The 18,219-nt window shown below is 38.6% G+C and overlaps 1 protein-coding gene across 5 annotated transcripts in view; it reads left to right on the plus strand.

Annotated features, from left to right (window-relative positions):
* The first annotated feature begins 4,526 nt into the window (after nt 1-4,526).
* Nucleotides 4,527-18,219, plus strand: part of arhgef39 (Rho guanine nucleotide exchange factor (GEF) 39) — a 45,749-nt gene continuing 32,056 nt past the window's right edge. For 2 of the 5 annotated variants that reach the window (XM_053862996.1, XM_053862997.1), the window contains exons 1-5: nt 4,527-4,592; nt 6,215-6,383; nt 8,877-8,971; nt 13,786-13,906; nt 16,558-16,676. In XM_053862996.1, coding sequence (XP_053718971.1) covers nt 4,528-4,592; nt 6,215-6,383; nt 8,877-8,971; nt 13,786-13,906; nt 16,558-16,676 — 569 coding nt within the window. In that variant the 5' untranslated portion in view covers nt 4,527. Of the gene's footprint in view, nt 4,593-5,804; nt 6,140-6,214; nt 6,384-8,574; nt 8,679-8,876; nt 8,972-13,785; nt 13,907-16,557; nt 16,677-18,219 lie in introns of those variants that run through there. The other 3 variants (XM_053862999.1, XM_053863000.1, XM_053863001.1) reach the window with 3 other exon arrangements.

Genomic DNA, 18,219 nt, shown 5'->3' on the forward strand with positions numbered 1-18,219 from the left:
AACTAAACAGCCCAATGCTTCACCATGCAACATAGACAGCTGGCTTGGGTGTCACTCAAAAGGCCACTTGAAAATAGTCGATATTTGACTCATTAGTAGTGAGAGGTAGTGAGTGCCACTGAAGCGTTATTAATCTGGGCTTTCTGAGATACAAACATTGTAAAAATGATGATATTTTTGTCATATTTAATAAAAAAAACTAACCCTCCTGAGTAGATCAGAAACAGGACTGAGGACTCATGTCAATCTGATGGAGAATTTCGAGCATAGAAGCATTACATAGTCACATGACAATAAAGCAAAAAATACATTCTGAAATTACATTATTCTTAAAAAGAAATGAATATGGATATTATTCCGAATACTGAAAAGGAGATTTGAGTGCAACTGTCAACAACCGTGTGTTCGAGGGCTTGTTTATCCAACTTTTGTGGACCAATTCTTGACAAAATACTATCCTTGTGAGGACTGTATGACTTTGTTGGGACATTCTGCTGAACCCCACAAGGTTAAGCCTCAATTTGAGGATGATGACTTTGACATAACTGTGTCATTATAATTAGGTTTAAGCTTAACCAGAGTTAAACCAGAGTCCTGTTTAAAGTTAGCCATTTCTTTTGGATGGCGAGGTTTAGGGTGAGAGGCTGAGGTTAGCATTATGGCAATGAGAAAATTCACTACAAACGTGTGTGTGTGTGTGTGAGAGAGAGAGAGAGAGAGAGAGGGTGACAGAGAGAGAGTGTGTGTGTAAATGTGCTCAGTACTATATCAGATTATTTCTCAGAGAATGCAGTGATTTCCTCGAATAAGTTTCCATCACCGCAGTACATCTCAAGCACTTTCCACTTTTTTTTTTTTACCCATGAAACAATACAATTATGTGCTTGTCAGGAGCCTAAAAGCTTGACTCAAGTGTCAACACTTGATTCAGAGATTACCATTCAGCATAAACATTTTAATTACATCTCACATGCTGAGTCAAGAGTCAAACCTGAAGCACCGAAACAGAAATGAAGCCTTTGCCCTTCTGCAGCTAAGGTAGATAATGAGATTCAATTTCCATAAACACTTTTAGCGGTTTTAGAATTTTGGTGGAAAGGAAAAGCTTTTTAATGGCAACAATCCCCTGTGTTTGTTTAAGAGACTGCTGTCCAACAGGGCTGCTATTTATTTTGATGCAACTGTTGCTGTGTGTTTTCTGAGACAACTCATTTGATATCACACGGACCTGCAACCTTGTTTCATATCTTCTAAGGCTAAGATAGCCTTGCCTCCTACGCGCTGAATTATTCATCGCTAGCAATCCAATACTATTGGATTTGGGAGTGGGGGACTCAAAAGTTGAATTACAAAACATCACTTTCTTTCATCACGTGAAGTTTAGTTGCAAAGTGCAGGGGTCAATTACGAGTCCTCTGGCGATAGTTGGCATGAATAATATACCTAAGTGCCACAGAACCTTGGAGAGATTCTCTGCTTGTGTAGATTATTGACACTTTTTTGGTTTATCCTCAGGTAAAAAGGGGGGGAGAAAACTCTTTGTCTGTGGTCTCCTGCTACGTTTGTGCCTCAAATGCCTCAAGGCAAAAGAGGCCTAGTTTGCACCGGGCTGTTTTGGGGCCAATTATTATAATACCAAATGTAGCGGAGACACAATACAAATTGAAAACAATAAAGAGCTGGCCTACCAGTATCATGCATTTTAATAATCCTCCCATCAAAGATGCATTTTATCTCCTCAGTCATTTGCTGAGTTCCACCTCGCTCTCTTGCGGTCTGCACGTGGTACCTGCCGTCCTGGTGTGCTGGGGCTGCTGGGAGCCTGTCATTTATGTCTTGTTATGATTCGGCTTGCAAATAAAGCTTGTCTGGGGAGGAGGGAGGCTAAAGAAACTACATCGTCATGCAGCAAGCTTCACTCCTCCTGAATAACTAAAGCCATTTTACAGATGGTGTGTATGTGTGTGGCTGTTTTAGCTATACATGTGAAGACCAATTCTTGGAAACACACCTTGCGGGAACATTTTGCTTCATCGGGACATTTTGACTTGTCCCAGATATTGGTTAAAACTTCAAATTAACTTGGTTTCTAGAATTGGGTTTAAGTTTGGTTCAGAGTCCTGGTTAAGGTTAGTTTATTTGTTTTGGGTTGAGGGTGAGAGGCTGGGGACAGCATTATGGCAATGAGAAACCTCACAATGTCCCCACAAGGAAAGAAAGTGTGTGTCTACTTTTTTAAACCTTTGTTTCTTTCAAAATATATAAAAGATACAAATAGTATTCTGCATCTACACTTTTAAATGAAATATTTTTCTCAGTTTAACTTCTCATTCTTTATCTTTTTCAGTCTCATTGCTGAAACATTGTATCATACAATTTCAAGATGAATCTCATAATTCGCATTTTTATTTCCAGTTTTTGCATTTTAGCATGTACAGTAATCTTCCCACCACATTTTTGGGGAAAATAATTAACTTTTTTCTTTATCTCTTTAAGTTTATCTCGGTTTTTTTCTTGTTTTTACTTAAATTTGTTTTTTTTACTACTTATACTACCACTAAAGGACAATTTTACGTTATCTTATCTGTTATAATTATGAAAAGCATCTTGAATCGTATATATGTGGGGGGTTTTTTGGATTATTTTAATGAATACTTGTGGATTCAAGAGTTCATAAGTGAGTGTATAAAATGTTATTAATATACTATTTTATTTAGCAACACTAAAAATGTATATGACACTACTTTTAGTCAAACCAAAATATTTAAAATCTATGAACATATCACCCTCTTTAAGTAATGTATAAATTCTGTGTGTTACCATGATACTATGCTAAGAGACTTGCAGAGAAATTCTCACAATCAAAGCACAGTGGGTCTTTTCATGTTTAGAGAGTACACGTTGCCCATTGTTTTTATTTTACTTGGCACAATGATACAAAATTTGCTAGCTTCACGGACAAAACAACAGTTTCATCTCTCATACTCTTACATACTTTTTTTTCCAACAAGCTCATGCGCAGACATACAGGTACCAGCCCTCTCACCCTCACCTCACTTGAGCTTTCTTCTCTGACTTGCTTCTCTCAGCACTAGGTGTCAGTGTTCTTGCAGACCTGCAGACTCCACAAGCAGCAGCCTTGGTTATGCACCAGAATCACATTTTTTCACTTGAAAGTCCTCAGTCCTGGTGGATTTCAAGCCTCAGCCTCCTGCATCACGGCCTAATTACTGAGGGCATCACTTTTATCTGGTAATGAGCTGCAAAGTGCTGAGCAGCCGCTTCTCCACTGGCGTCATCAGTGAAGCTTTTCGTACCACTTGTTGCCAGGTCACTGAGTTAGAAGGGCACATACTGCTTACCTTTGTATTTAAAATGACAGAATAATGATAATAATAATAAGTCGTGCTGTCATTTAATTCGATTAATTAATTACCGCAATTTAACACGTTAAAAAATTTAACACAATTAATTATGAGTATCAACGTTCTTCATTTTGCCTCATGTAGATGTATTATTCAGTTTTGAATTGCTTTCTTGAGCTGAAGTGCCTATTTGAGGCAGCCTTATTTTATAACAAATTTTATTTATTTAACTGAATCGCTGTATTTGTATTACATGAAACAGCCTTATTTTATTTAACTTACTTAACTTAACTTAACTTTTATTGCTTTATCTCACTGTATTGCTGTATTTGTTTTACATTTTTGAATAATGCACCTGGCCTAAATGGTTTTCGGATGTGCGTGACCTTTGCTTTTGGATTTCATTTATGAAGCACAGTTCACCAATAAAAAATTGGATTTCAAATCTTGTCTTCTTACTCTATTCAATTGGTTAGCCATGCACTAATTTTTTTAATTTTTTTTTTTCTAATACTAGAACTCAAATTCTTTTTCAGGAGACCTTTAGCAGATATGACATAAAAATGCAATTAATTGGATTAATTAATTACAAATCCTGTGATTAATTCGATTAATTTTTTAATCGACTGACAGCACTAATAATAGGTAAGAGCTATAATACACAGTTTTAAAATGAACACTGATATTCACGAACAAATTACCAGAAAGAGCATCAATTGTGTGACACACATGAGAGACATTTTCATGAAAATGGAAGTTTTTAAACTTCTACAGTATATTAATATCAGATGTGTGTCCTGTATTGTATTTTTATTAATCCATATTCTAATTAATTGACATAATCTACATGGAAATCAAAATGGAAAAAATAAGTCTTCGAACATTTACTGTTTCAAAGACGGCAAATTGAATTGGGATGCAATAGGAAGTGTGTAATGATTTGGGATGTATAAAGTACACAGCTATTTCTAGATCTGTTCACAAGAATCGTTTAGATGAATTATGACTTAGTTATGACTTAGTTAATAGTTAGCAAGCATCTAGAGAAGAAGATAACCCCAAATCCCGACTGGGACTCTGGAAAGAGTCTCTGACAGAAAATCTTTGTGACATAATTCTGCGCGGCTCATTCCAGCCAATCAGCGCGTCCGTCAACACAGCAATGCGGAAGCAGGAAGTCAAAGTGGAAAAGAGCGCCTTGGTTGAAAATCGAGTCGTTACGTTGAGGTAAGTTTAGTCACCGTCTTTTGAAATGTCGTATCCGTGCGATTTTGCGTAATACTCACCACTTGTATCTGTCAATTCACAGTGTAAAATACGTGTTTCTACAAAGTTTTTGAGTCAGAGACGTTGTATACCCTCGTATTCAGATGATAAAAGCCACACATCAAAGGTGGCTTTCAGTACATCAACAGGCGCTTGCGTCACTTTTTGAAACTTTTGAGTATATTTGTTTTTAATGCTTATTTCTATCTTTGTGTAACCATCACAAATGATGGAAATCTAGTTTAATCTAATCCGTGGGTTGTCAAAGACCAAGCCCAGATAAATTGAACTGAGGGGCGGGGGTGTACCTTGGACATAAAGTAACTAGACTTCTTTTCTTCGCAATTTTTTTTCCCAGTGTTCCAACATTACTGTAGTGTTCATTCAATTTATTAAAGGCAATTATTTTTGAGTGTTTTTAATCATACCTATATTTCATAACTCAGCCTTTGGTCTCTTGGTGTGCAGGCCAGACATAAGGGACATCCTGGAAAGATCGTGCACGTATAGCCACACACACGTGCTCACACTGACAGAAATGACTGTCGTCAGTTAGTGATATGTTTTTGGAATGTGGGGGGAAACTGCAGAGACCAGAGGAAACACACACAGCTTCCTGGAGAACACACAAGCTGTGCAAAGACACAGGATCCTGATTCACGCCAATCCACAGTGTGCTACTTTCTAAACCACAACCTTCTTGCTGTGAGGCTGCTGGAGTAACCATTACCTCAATGGTCCAATGTGACATTTTGTCTGACTTAATCTCAGTTTTCTCCTCTCAGCATAGTGATTAGGTTATTATAGAAGTGAACCCTTACACTACACACACTTTGCTTAACATGAAAATATATCTGTAATTAACTCTTAAACAAATGGTGGAATTGTTTTGTATTGATGCACAGTATATGACAAGGATTTTGTTATTTACGCTGTTTGCTCAGAATCTTTAACATTTACAGAGAGCTAGTGATACTTTTTCCTGATTTACTATAGATGGCTTTTATCACACCAGTACAAATGTAACCTCACTAAGCACACGTCCAGTTGAATTGATTCTACTCACAGAAAAGAAATCTATGTAAATCTGAATTCCAAATGAAATGCATCAAAGCAAGGTTTGTGTATGAAAGCTTGTTAGGTGTTTTTCCCCACTGTGTGTTAGACATTGCAAGGGACGAAGATATCTGAGTGTGTTTTGTTAGACCACAGTTCTCCCTAATATCCAGTCACAGCTGTGCTTGTCTCCTGCAGGTAGCTGTGACCTGTGGTTGATATTGATTAAGTCTTCTTGTTTACAGTGTCTGGACTCCTCCGGGACGATAGAAGGGTTAATTGCTGCTAAAGCTTCTGCACAGGGGCAATGACACTAATGAGGGACTGCAAGGATGCGGGATGGGCTTGGAAATGATATAAAAAAAAGATATCAAGGATGACACTGCTAATATATCGCATGTTTTCAAGTATTTTTCCCCTTCGATAGTAGTTTCTTTTGATTGACTCTGCAAGTATGTTTGCTTTTTAGACCTTGTTTTTGGTTTTTTTTGCACTGACCTGATGTTCATTTCCCTATTGTCTTAAAGGTTGTCTTCCTCCATCATCAGCATGAGTTTCTCACCTCAATCTGATCCTCTGCTGCGCAGTAGTATCCACGAGCAGAGAGATCGCTGGGAGAGGAAACGCAACAGAACAGCCAAAGAGTTGGTGCAGACAGAACAACGTTACTGTCAGCAGCTAGAGCTGGTTGTCACTGTGAGTAACTCCAGGGTGTCGGCTCCACAAAATGGGAGAGTTCATTGTTGGGTTTGTGGAATCAGAATAGTGTATGTTCTGGTTTCATTGAGTGTTGATGTCCAATCAGGTGGGACCAAGATGGTGGTAAAACAATGCACTCATCAATTATGAATTGCTTAAATCTGGTTTACCAGAACGACAATGATAGCGGTCTCAAATATATAACATTAAACAATATGCTAGATATATTCTTATAGATATAGATAGATGTTAAATGAATTGACCTTGTTTGTATGATTGATATGTGTAACTACTAAATGCTAGATGCTTTTATATAAAAAAATATATATTTTTTAATAAATATATATTTATATGTATATATATATACATATACATGCATACATGCATACAGTGATACCTCGGTTCTCGACCACAATCCGTTCCAGACGGCCGTTCGAGAAGCGATTTGTGCGAAATCTGAATCGATTTTTCCCATTACAATGAATGGAAAATAATGCGTTCCAAGCCTTAAAATAGGCTTTTGTAGGAGTGAATGTAGAGTGTCTGCTGCAGGTGCGCTGTTCCTCTATGTGTGTGGCCGCTGCATGTGGGAGGGGTTGCAGAGTGAGTGACGTCTCTCCAGAAGTGAAGAGGTGCCCGGTGCGTGTCCAGCTCTGAATGTGCCCTTCTGTGCAGTTTGGCTGTGACAAAGTCATAAACCAAAGTAATAAAGCTGCGTCATACACAATAACAAAGCAGGTCGTGGGTCAGCTGAGTGGTCCGCGCACATTACGTTTTTTCCGCCTTTTTTGGGGGCGTTCGAGTTCTGGATTTTCGAAATCCGAAGCAAAAAAATCTCTAAATTTGTGTTCAAGCTCCGATTTGTTCGAAGTCCAAGACTCGAAAACCGAGGTACCACTGTATATGTACATGTATGTATATATATATATATATATACATACTGTATGTATGTTGATTCATAGATCTGGAAATATGTTCAATATGATTAACATTATCTATTATTATGTGGACCTTTACTGATTTAAAAAATAAAAAAACACATGAAATGCTCGACTCGGAGTAAATGGTAAATATCCATATATTGGTTATATCTTCCGAAGATCAAAGATTTATTTGTCCCACAGTGGGAAAATTCAACGTGTCACAGCTGCAACAGTCAACGACAACAAAGACGCCCAAGACATTAAAGATACACAACAAATGTTCGCAAAGAAGTTCACAACCTCTCAACACAAGACAATACATAAATGAATACCCGTAATATATAGACAAGTATCATACAAAAAAAGAAACAACTGAGAAAAATGTACATGAAAATGTTCAATCTAATTACAGACCTTGAGGTAGTGTAACTTTCACTATTGAAAAGTTGGCTTCCTACCAGGAGCCATGACTTGGCCTGAAATCCAGGTAACATTAAAACCCAGACTGTGGGAAAAAAAAAATCTAAAAGCTAAATGCTTGTTTGTAATAATACCTTTCTCTGCTCCATTAAACCCGGTAAAGTGCTTGCTTTACTGTTCCGTGCTTATTAACGGACTCAAGGTGGCGTTCACTGTCCTCCTCCTTCCTGTGGTGAGAACGAGTCTTTACCACCCACCAGTGTCGCCTCATTTCTACACAATTACTCACCCGCCGCCCCTTTACTCCAATTAGGAGTCATTTTAGGCCTAATGCACATTCAATTTGCTAATCCCATTTTCACTTCAAATGACTTGAGACCGCTGCAGCTGTTGCTTTATTAGAGCCACAACATCCTTCTGTGTCTTTTGAGCCTTGTAGACATACAACAACCAAGACTGCGCGACAAGAAGGATAATAAAGGCTTTAAATATAGCGCTGAGTGATGCTTGATGCTCTAAACAAAAACTTTAATGATACCAATTTCATTGTAGTTTTTTTTTTCTTCCTTCAAGCAGTCGCTTATTCTCATGCTACCTGGAGAACATTCAGCAGCGTTCATTTAACTCATGCCAGCAGAAGGCGTTAGTGATGCTTAAAAGAAACAACCTAGTCTAGTGAAGTAGTAGTGGAAGTACAAACTGTTTACAGAAAGTCATTTTTAAGCTAAGTTAAGAGTTGAGTCTGGTTCTTTGATGTAGAGTTCTACTAACACCTCATTGTCTTCCACCTCCTCTGTTGGGTAGAACAAAATGGGATCTATGTGAACTCACAATGAATGATTCTTGCTACATTAATGGTGGCTCATGGTGGCGCATTACAGATCTCAATGCATGGTGTCATGTGGTGTTCCAGAAGTTTTCATTTACATCACCAGTCATAATGTACTGGGTATGTATGTATGGCTTACACTCTGTTGAACCAAATTTCGTGCTTTACGTCAATTACACCAGAATTCAATAGGCTACTTGTGTTTTTATCTCACAGAAGTCGGCCGGACTCATTGTTGGTGTTGCAGTATTATTCTGTTATAAGCACACAATTAAAAACATTGGCCGTTAAAGCAACTTTTTCCTTTCTCTCTTCCAGTACTTTGTGGAGATTTTGAAGGCGAAAGCAACCCTGAAGCAGAACATTAGCGAAAGCATCTTCAGCTCAATTAAAGCCATTCATTCTGTAAACCAGTAAGTATCCTCTGAATAATTTAAGACTATGCTTTGAAGAGGGGGTGAGGCAGGATGAGCACTATCTGTTTGGGTGTTGCGTGAGAATATGATAAAGTTTATTAAAGTGCAGTCCTTATCTTCACCATTAGGAAGAGTCATTGATACTTTGTAGCAGTGAAGGTGTGAAGGTACTAAGGCGTATATCAGCAAGAATTACCCCAGGTGATATCGCAAGTGTCGAACAGTATCGTGAGCATAGAAAATGGATGACTTATCATGGCTCATTTAAGCTGCTATTGAAGATCTCAGTGGGGGCTGAGAGTCTCCTGAAGTCTAGACATCAGATTGATCCTGCTGTGGAGACGCTGCAGATCTGAATGAATTCACATTTAATATATTCAAACAGTTACGTAGGAAGGACGGTAGATCCTTTTGATTTTTCAAAACACATTAAAACGCATTGTTTATTGCACTACACAAAAGTATGTTCATATATTTACCATTAATCCAAAGGTTCAAGATGTTTGTGTTTCTTGAAGAATGATGAACAGAGAAGGTTATAGACTCTGAATAAGCTTTTGTTAAACAAAATACCCTTTTGCGTTAAACTCTATAGAATACATTTTCACCTTGACTTGTATATAATGTGTTATTAAATGGAAAATAGGTTATTTCATTTGCATTCCTATTCCTTCCAATGAGATGGTTATAATCATTTCAACCCAAGTGTTGAAATTCAAAATTTGATTTGTTGACTAGATGCATTACAATCGTGACTGTTAATGCACTTTGTTTTTGTGTCCTGTACTTTTTCCTCATACCTTTTTTGTTTAAAACAAACAAAGCAGTTGAAAGCACAGTGTCAGCACTGTGTGATTTATTGAACTTTATCACCACAACATTAATTAACAGCAAAAATATTATGTTGAAACAATCTTCCGAGTAGCATGCTAAATTATGCTAAAATAAGACAAGTCCACCTGCTTTGTTGTCTTGTGACGATGCCATGGTGCTGCTGGGCATATGCCGGGCATATCGTTGTATCGATGTTAGCAGGTAGCTTGCCAATTATGGTGCAGCTGAACGTAAAAGAATAGCGCCGCTGACAGACATCTTGTGTTTATGGCATTCATCACCAAGATAACCGGTTCCACAGAATTCATTTCCTTATTTTGAAAATTGGCACTATCGTAATGTTCTACATTTGTTGAGTGGTGAATGTTTGTATGTTTTGTTTATTTTTTCAATTGTTTATTTTTGTTTAAAGTCACACTGTTGTATTGTGCTTTGTATTCTACAGCTGCTTAAAAAAACTGGCATTTGGAAAACAATCTTTAAATACCAAAATTGAGAATAATGGACGTCAAACTTTTAAACTTTTTTTTTTTTTTTTTTTTTGCCCTTGTTTGTCCGCATTAGGTCATGCTCCTGAAAATGATAGATTCATTTTCAACTACTTTATTTATCTGATATAAAACTGTCAAAATTATGTACACAGTAGGGCTGGGGAATAGTACTAAACCAGACCTGGCCAGCCCACATGCGGCTCTTTCTCTTTTTGCGGATCACAGTAAAATGTAGCAATTTTAAAAATACATGATACAAGGGACATACGCCGGATGCGAACAGCAACCTTGTGACACACAGGGATGTGCTTTAACCACGATACTGCCGCTAAGTCACATGACCAGCTGTTCAGACGAGCCTTACATATTTGTAGGATATGGCTCTTTTCAGCAACACAGTAAAACAATGTGGCTCTCAGCCTCTGACTGGTTGGCCACCCCTGTACTCAACCCACTGTTGTTGTCGTGAATGTACCTTTCTGTGTATTTATTGCTAGTAGTTTTGTGTGTGGTTGTGTCTTTGTCAGTGACATACGTTTTATTTCCAAATTAAATTGTCGCTTTTTTAATCGCTTTCCTATTCAACAGTGTTTTCTCTTGCAAAAGTTATCATAAGGCAGGAAGCTACTGTGTTTACGGTCCACATTTGGATCACTTTATAGCAAACATTTCAGTTTCAAACAACGCAGAGTGACAGAGAGGCTCTGGGTGTTTTGATGGGAAATACCGTTCCCTGGTTAAATAATGAGTGCTGTGGGCTCCCCTGAGCGTTCATCCTCCCCAGAGTGACACATTTCCTTGTTGAGAGTGCTACAATGAAGACTGAAGTATGAATTACACAGTCTGATGTATTGGATAAATGGTTATGCAGCTCCCATACATCTTCATTATGAGCCTCTTATTGAATCAATGGTTGAAACATAATGGCAAGTACTCCATTTCTGAAAACGGTCCTCAGAGAGTCCACGTTACTGCCGGGCTGATTTATCACTTAGGAGTGATTGATTGTATATTGTCTTATAGTCTTTTCTCTTTCTTCCATTTCGCAGGTGTGATTTACATTACTGCTCATTATTTCCTTTTATATTCTAATTACTCTTGAATTACTTTCTGCTATGGTCGGTGCTTTTCAGGAGGTAGCAGTTGAAGTAAAGGGCTTGCGGTGTGCTATTCTGAAACCCAATGAGCCTTTGTGGTTTAAAGAAAAGTGTTACAAAACCTAATTCTCCTTTTGCTATGCGATGTATGTATGCAAACCGTCTAAGTCTACAAATGCACAACTCACTTACTTGTATGGCCTTTAATTTATTCCATTTTTAAAAAATGTATTTCACTAAGAAAATACAAAGTTCTTATTTAATCGGCTTAGTAATAGCACTGTTTATAAGCCAATCGAAATGTCAACTGCTTTTGAACTTGACTTATTGAAGTCCCTCTGTTTTACTCAACGTCAGTGTGAAAGGTGTCTGGTATTTAAATGCAACTTTCATTACGTATCCTATATTAGAAGGGAGGTAAGTGAATGTCTTGATGTGCAGTGCAACTCTGGCTTTTGCTGGTGAATGTGGAACAGGCAGCAGAAGAAGACAACCAATTATCCCCAGGCTGCTAATATGACAAACAGGAATAAGACTTGAAAGGCCTGTCAGCAAACCCGGTGAAGAGACATTGGATTTGAAAGTAATGGGGGAGGGGTCAGGAGGAAAGAGAATAGGTATAACATAAAAGTGGATCAGACGTGGAGTCATCCGAGCCTATCAGTGATCAACAGAATGCGTTTTCCCTCCTTTGTTCCTTATTACTCTTAGGTTTGTTTTGTTTATTTATGCTCGTAATTAGTTGCTTCGTATTCCCCCCGTAAATGAACGTGCCGCTGCCAGAATTGTTTGGTCGAGGTTGTATCCAGCGCAGATGTTGCCACTGCTTGGAATTAATGTGGATTAACATGACGCGCGTGGAATGCTAATGTTATCTGCCTTCACACTGCTGATGGCCAGACAATTTAATTGCTCTGCAAAAAAAAAAAAGTATGAAAAATGTAATCCATAATTTCATATTTATCATAATAGCCTCTGGCAGTCAGAGTGGTGGTGGAGGGGGGAGCAGCGGAAACACAGTTTTTCCCGCCCTTTGCCCTCGTTAGAACTCTCTCGGCTGCTCCTGCATCTCCTGATTATGAACAGAGGCTACCTTGGCGTGCAACTTCATTAAAATCTATTTAAATCAACTTCAACGGCAAAGTGCTCCTTCTAACGGCGTGTATGAACAGAAGTCTCAGGGAACATCATTAGAGTGTAGGGCTGTGTGTGTGTGTGTGTGTGTGTGTGTGTGTGTGTGTGTGTGTGTCTCTAAGTTTGGATAACAAGCTCCTTCACAAGTGTCAACACCCCCAACCAATTGCGTCCGTGTTACTGTAATGTGCCTGACAGGCTGAACGACTGCTATGCCTCTGCCTTGATCCACATGTTTTGTTCCCAAGTTCGGCGGGCATGTTCTCACAAGAAAGTGGCACTAGGTGCCCTGAAGGTAGACCCACTGCCTGCGTCCCAGTAAATATGTCACCCACTGGGGAGAGGTCTACAAATGACACTACAGAGCCTCCTCTTCTACAGAGGCTCCCATTAACCGGGAAGCAGTTCTTTAAACTTTGCTCAACCTCCACACTTCCTCTAAACATGTGTGCCTTTGCTGAAAATGATACTTCAGATGTCATCTCGCTTTATTTGAGCTCTGTTTCCACTGATGCGGAACAGCTGCGGTAATGTGCACTAACTCAAAGTCCAATGTGCTTTGACTGGAGGCTAAATGCGCACTGGGGGAGCACTTTGAGACGAACGTGTCAAAGGTCTGTGATGCACAAAAATATGTGCCACATATTGAAATAGTTACTTCCGCCACGTCCTGTGATGGAGGAGGTGAGCTGTGACTGTGCTGCCTGCTTGTTTGCAGGCAATAAAAGTGATTGACAGTGAATTATACTTGGGCGGCTCCACTGGTTTGCACCAAACATGGAAACTCTTGGTACATATTTGACTTTCCAAACAAACAATGGCCATGCTTTGAACTGATCATGCCAAAATTGACCAGTGTCTTCTTGGAGTTCAAGATGTGCAACCGATTATTGCAATTTAATCCTTGGCCCACTCAATATTCATGTTTGCGTAGTGGACCATCTTCATTATTTAAATAAATGCTTTTATAATGATAATAACAATAATATATACCATAACATTTAAAACAAGTGTTTTATATCATTGTTTTTTTTCTGAGATGTTATGGAGCTGCTCCAAGTTTCATTCATTTCATTCAGATCGGTTCTCACTCTGAACACACTTATGGACCAACTGCTCTGACTTTAATTCAAAGCTCATTTTGCATCCATTACTATAATGTATTTTCATTTTATTTTCGACTTCTTCTCGACTTCTTCTTAGAGCTTAGTTTTGCCATGGTGATATACTAAGAATTTCTCTTTGTATTTTTCAGATCTCTTCTGGTCCACTTGGAGAATGGCTACTATGGCCGAGGCTTTGATATATTCTGTCCCCAGTTAAAAGTCTACAACACATATGCCGACAACTTCTACCATGCCAGGAAAGTCCTTGCGGTAAGAGCTCAAATCTTAATGCTCATGTTCAATTTATTTATTTATTTTCGCAAACTTGGTTTTCTAACTACATCTGAAACATTCTGTTAATATGCGTTATTATTGTTCACTTTGTATTTTGCCATAATGTGCTCATTCAATCCTTGTGTTCTTCAGATTTCCAACAAGATCATTATTTGAGTTATTGTTAAGTCAGAAATATGTGGCTTAAAATAATAATAAATTAGGTCAAATGATATGACTTGGCAGCTGCTGTTTTTTCTCAATGTTTACCTAAATGTCCTGTAATATAAAATATTTTTGAATACACGTATATGTTGACATATGTTGACTATGACATGAATATAACTTCGTCACAATTTTTCTCATCACGACTATAATGATATTACCATGATCGTTTTTGTTACCACACCCAAAATTTTAATAACACTGGCACACTCATTCAAATTCATAAAAAAATCCATTAAGACCTGAATAAGCGTTAGTTTCTCTAATTTTCAGCGTGATGAATGCGAAGGTAGGAGGACAGGTTAGTGTTATTACCCGCTTTAGCAGATATGCAAGCTCAGCATTTTTTGGAAAATACTGTGTTGTCAAACTTGCCCAATCGCTGTAGTGGAACATTGTGCGTGCGTGCCTCCTAGTGACACTGTAAACTTTTGTTTTTTTTTACAACACAAGCTCTACCTGTGCGCTATGTGAGGTGAGTTTTGTTGTAACATTTTTTTTAATATATCAAATTGTGCTTCTTTCACAAAACTTTTCATTTCCCCTTAATACAATTGAAAAATATATATTTAAAAATATATATTTAGCACCTTAAATTTTCACTACTTTGTCAAATATGTTCAACGGAGAAACTGTGTGGGCCATTCCCTGAAGTTCGGGTTTGGTCTCTGGGCAGATGCTGCTCAGCCCCTCCAATCCTCTTCCCTCTAGCGGCGCATGTGAGCTGCTAAGATAATATTGTCTTAATTAAGAGAAAGGACGTGTTTGCGGAACATTGACTAATTACATTGATTATGGACGCACCACAGGAATGGTGTGAATTGATTCTCTTCCACATCGACACCTTTGTTAGACGAATATACCGCTCAGGTGTGCTAGTTAACTCAGGTCATCAATCGAGGAAAGGAGCCGTTACCATCTTAAAAGTAAATACTCACTGAACCAGATCTGACCAGTTATACTTGCCAAATTACTCATATTTTTATCCTTCACTGCACTCCAGCTTGTTGATTCTCCATTGTTACAAAAACATTGATACTGCTTATCCTGGGATTTCTTCAAGACATCACTTTTACTGTGTGACCAGACATTGACAGCACTGCACTATCCTGTATTAACATAGCCACTGATATTCGTCATCGATTTCTGGTCCCATTTCTAGCTCACCAAAGGGATTCACTCTTTTTTTCTTTGTTCAGGATGTTGTGTCAGGCATCCATGGCATCTTGAAGGCCACTGAACCTTGGATTGCTTTATGTGAAATTGAGTACCATGTGAACTGGCTCAGAACTTGAAGTGTTCATTAAGTATATAAATTGTTAAAATAGAGAGGATAAACGTAATGAAATTATTTTTAATGTGTTGTATATAGCATATTTTGGTTAATATTGAATGTCAGGACATGTTTCAATACCTATAATGGACCTTCTACTCCAGAGATACAATAGAGGGCACGGAAGAAGATCTCGCTCTATACATGTCACTAGTCATGGTTTTTTTTTTCAGCCTAACTACATGTGTAGAGATCAGTCCCTGCACCTTCACATCCGATTTTCCTCTGGTAATAACAAACATTCAGCTTGTAGAACCACAACGGACATGACACCTCCAATGACAACCCCTGAATCATGAGCTTCCTCCCTCTGACAGAGCTCACCAAAATCATATTGTTGTCAGTCATTACGGTGCGGCGCAGCGGCTGAGGATCGTAGCAGAAGATGTCATTAAATATACATTTGCACATCATGTCAGCATGGATGTGTTGAAGTGACAAGCTCATGCCAATCGTAGCCAAGAAACATCAAATTTGGATATGATTTTTTTTTTTCTTTGGCTGATTTCAAGGCATTTCTTGTCACCTTGAATCAAGGGTGGAATCTGCACTTATTTTTTTGGGATTCTGAGTTGATTCTGTCCAAACATATCATGGCTAAAAACTGGGACCTATGGGTTAATTCACAAAAAAGTTTTTTATTTATTTTAATGTCTGATGTTTGAGCTGCACATTTTTCTTAAGGAGCTTATTATACCTGTGGCAGGTGGTTAGGGTTAATGTAATGTAGCAGTGTGTGGGTGACTCATTAGAATAGTGGGCGCAACGTGAGAGGAATAATGTGGAGGGGAAAATCAGGCTGTGTCTGTGCAACCACAATAGAATATACTTCCGAGGTGAAGTTGTCTTTTTTAAAATGCATTTTTAAAGTTTAGGGCATTGACAGACAAATGAGTAACACAGATAAATAATTCAACAATATACGGAAGAGGACTCTTAACTAGTGCCTGAAGAAAACTTGCATTAGTAAAACATTAGCAAACCTGCTGATAAACAATAGTCCGAGCTAACAATGTGCCAGAGGATGGTTTGGCATCTCATCAGAGATTAATCTCAAGTTGTTGTTTTCTTGTTCGGGATGTTTTTCCAGCTCCAGTTAAAGAAAAACAAGGCATTCAGACGTTTTAAGAAGTTGCAGGAATCCAGACCAGAGTTCAACCACCACAAGTTGGAGGAGTTACTTGATCTTCCCATCAAGCGGATTGACCAGTAAGGCTTGTGTTTTTCATCACTTTTCAAGTAGTCGTATCCTTGACTGTGTTCCAGTGTGTCCACATTAATTTCTCATATGGAGGTTGCTGAGTCTCCAAGAGTCGATGAAAACCTACGTCACCTATATCTATATTTTACACAGGTCATCAGAAATGTATTTTAATTGGTCTTGAATATAATTTGTGAACATGAGGAAGCTGCACCACGGCTTGATTTAAAAAAAAGTTGGAAACTCTACTTTGTTAGTTGGAAATTGAATAGCTAGTGCTGTCTGTGATTTATGGGACCACATCCTGACACTATACACCCAACTATACAGAGTAATAAGAGTAGTCCGTTATTATCCATCTCCTGGTCAGTACATTGAATTATGTTTTAGAGTTCCAGCATATGTCTCTTGTGCATGGATTTTCAAAATTCATGCATTTTACCGTGCTTCTCCTCGTAATATCAAGCGGCGTAGATAGAAATGTGTGCGCCATTTATTTTACTCATTTTTTCATGTGGCCCATGCCACCAATAACATCGGCCCAGTCTATGTGGGCGACGGTGCAGACTGGAGCGTCTCATCTTCACGCCACTAAATTAAACAGACTTCACGACGATCAACAATGAATAATAGGTGAAACACTTGCTATACATTTAGTGCAGGGAATGACAAAGTGAAACGTGGTACTAAGTAATGTAAATCGCGTTGAACGTGGGTCTGATGATGGTCCAAGTCTTAGGACTGTGACTCACATCAGCATTGAGCGTGGTCCAAGTCCCCCCGGCTTGGATCACGTTCAATGCCAATAAACAAAGTTTATTGTTTATAAGAAGTGAAACAATATTTTGGCATTTTGCCGGTATAGCTCTTACTTTTTCGTCTTATTTCCTGTATAAACTAAGAGCCGCATGCAGCTCGAGGGCCACGGCTTGGCCAGGTTTGTTCTATACAAAGGCTTTAACATATTTGTTCATGTTTGCAAACACTTTAATGTGGTCCTCTTTCATTGTTCTATTTCAAGAGTCAAGGAGACAAACATGTGGAGAGATCACACATCCGCACAGGACATGATGACAAACAACGTATCAAGATTAATTTTATTTAGAGCAAAGGCCAAATAAAAATGGTTCTTTGTTACGGCAGTGCAGTCTGCTGTCTGCATCACACGCCTGAGTTGTTTTAGCTGTTTGCGTCTTTTCCTTCCACCAGTCACCTGCTGCACGTACAATCTATAGGCTCTGCGACAGATGTAATTATTATTATTTGCCGCAGCACCCATCTACGCACTTGGGCTGTCCAGAAACTGTCAGAATCCCTTGTTTATCGCCACTTTTTTGTTGACTGTAATTTCATGCGGTCTTGATCTTGCTTGTTAATTAGTGGAACAAGAGAAGAAGTTGTCTGCAAACGGGTGTTGCGATGCTGCGGATATCATGACACCGGTTTATCAAGCTGCTAGTTGTATCTTAATTAGGCCCCTCTCATCTTCCCATCTCACCAGATGTACAGTCAAGCACTGGAGATGTTGCCTCCATCTATCAGATGGGAGGG

The sequence above is a fragment of the Synchiropus splendidus genome, chromosome 4 (genome assembly GCF_027744825.2).
Source record: "Synchiropus splendidus isolate RoL2022-P1 chromosome 4, RoL_Sspl_1.0, whole genome shotgun sequence".
NCBI classification, from domain to species: domain Eukaryota; kingdom Metazoa; phylum Chordata; class Actinopteri; order Syngnathiformes; family Callionymidae; genus Synchiropus; species Synchiropus splendidus.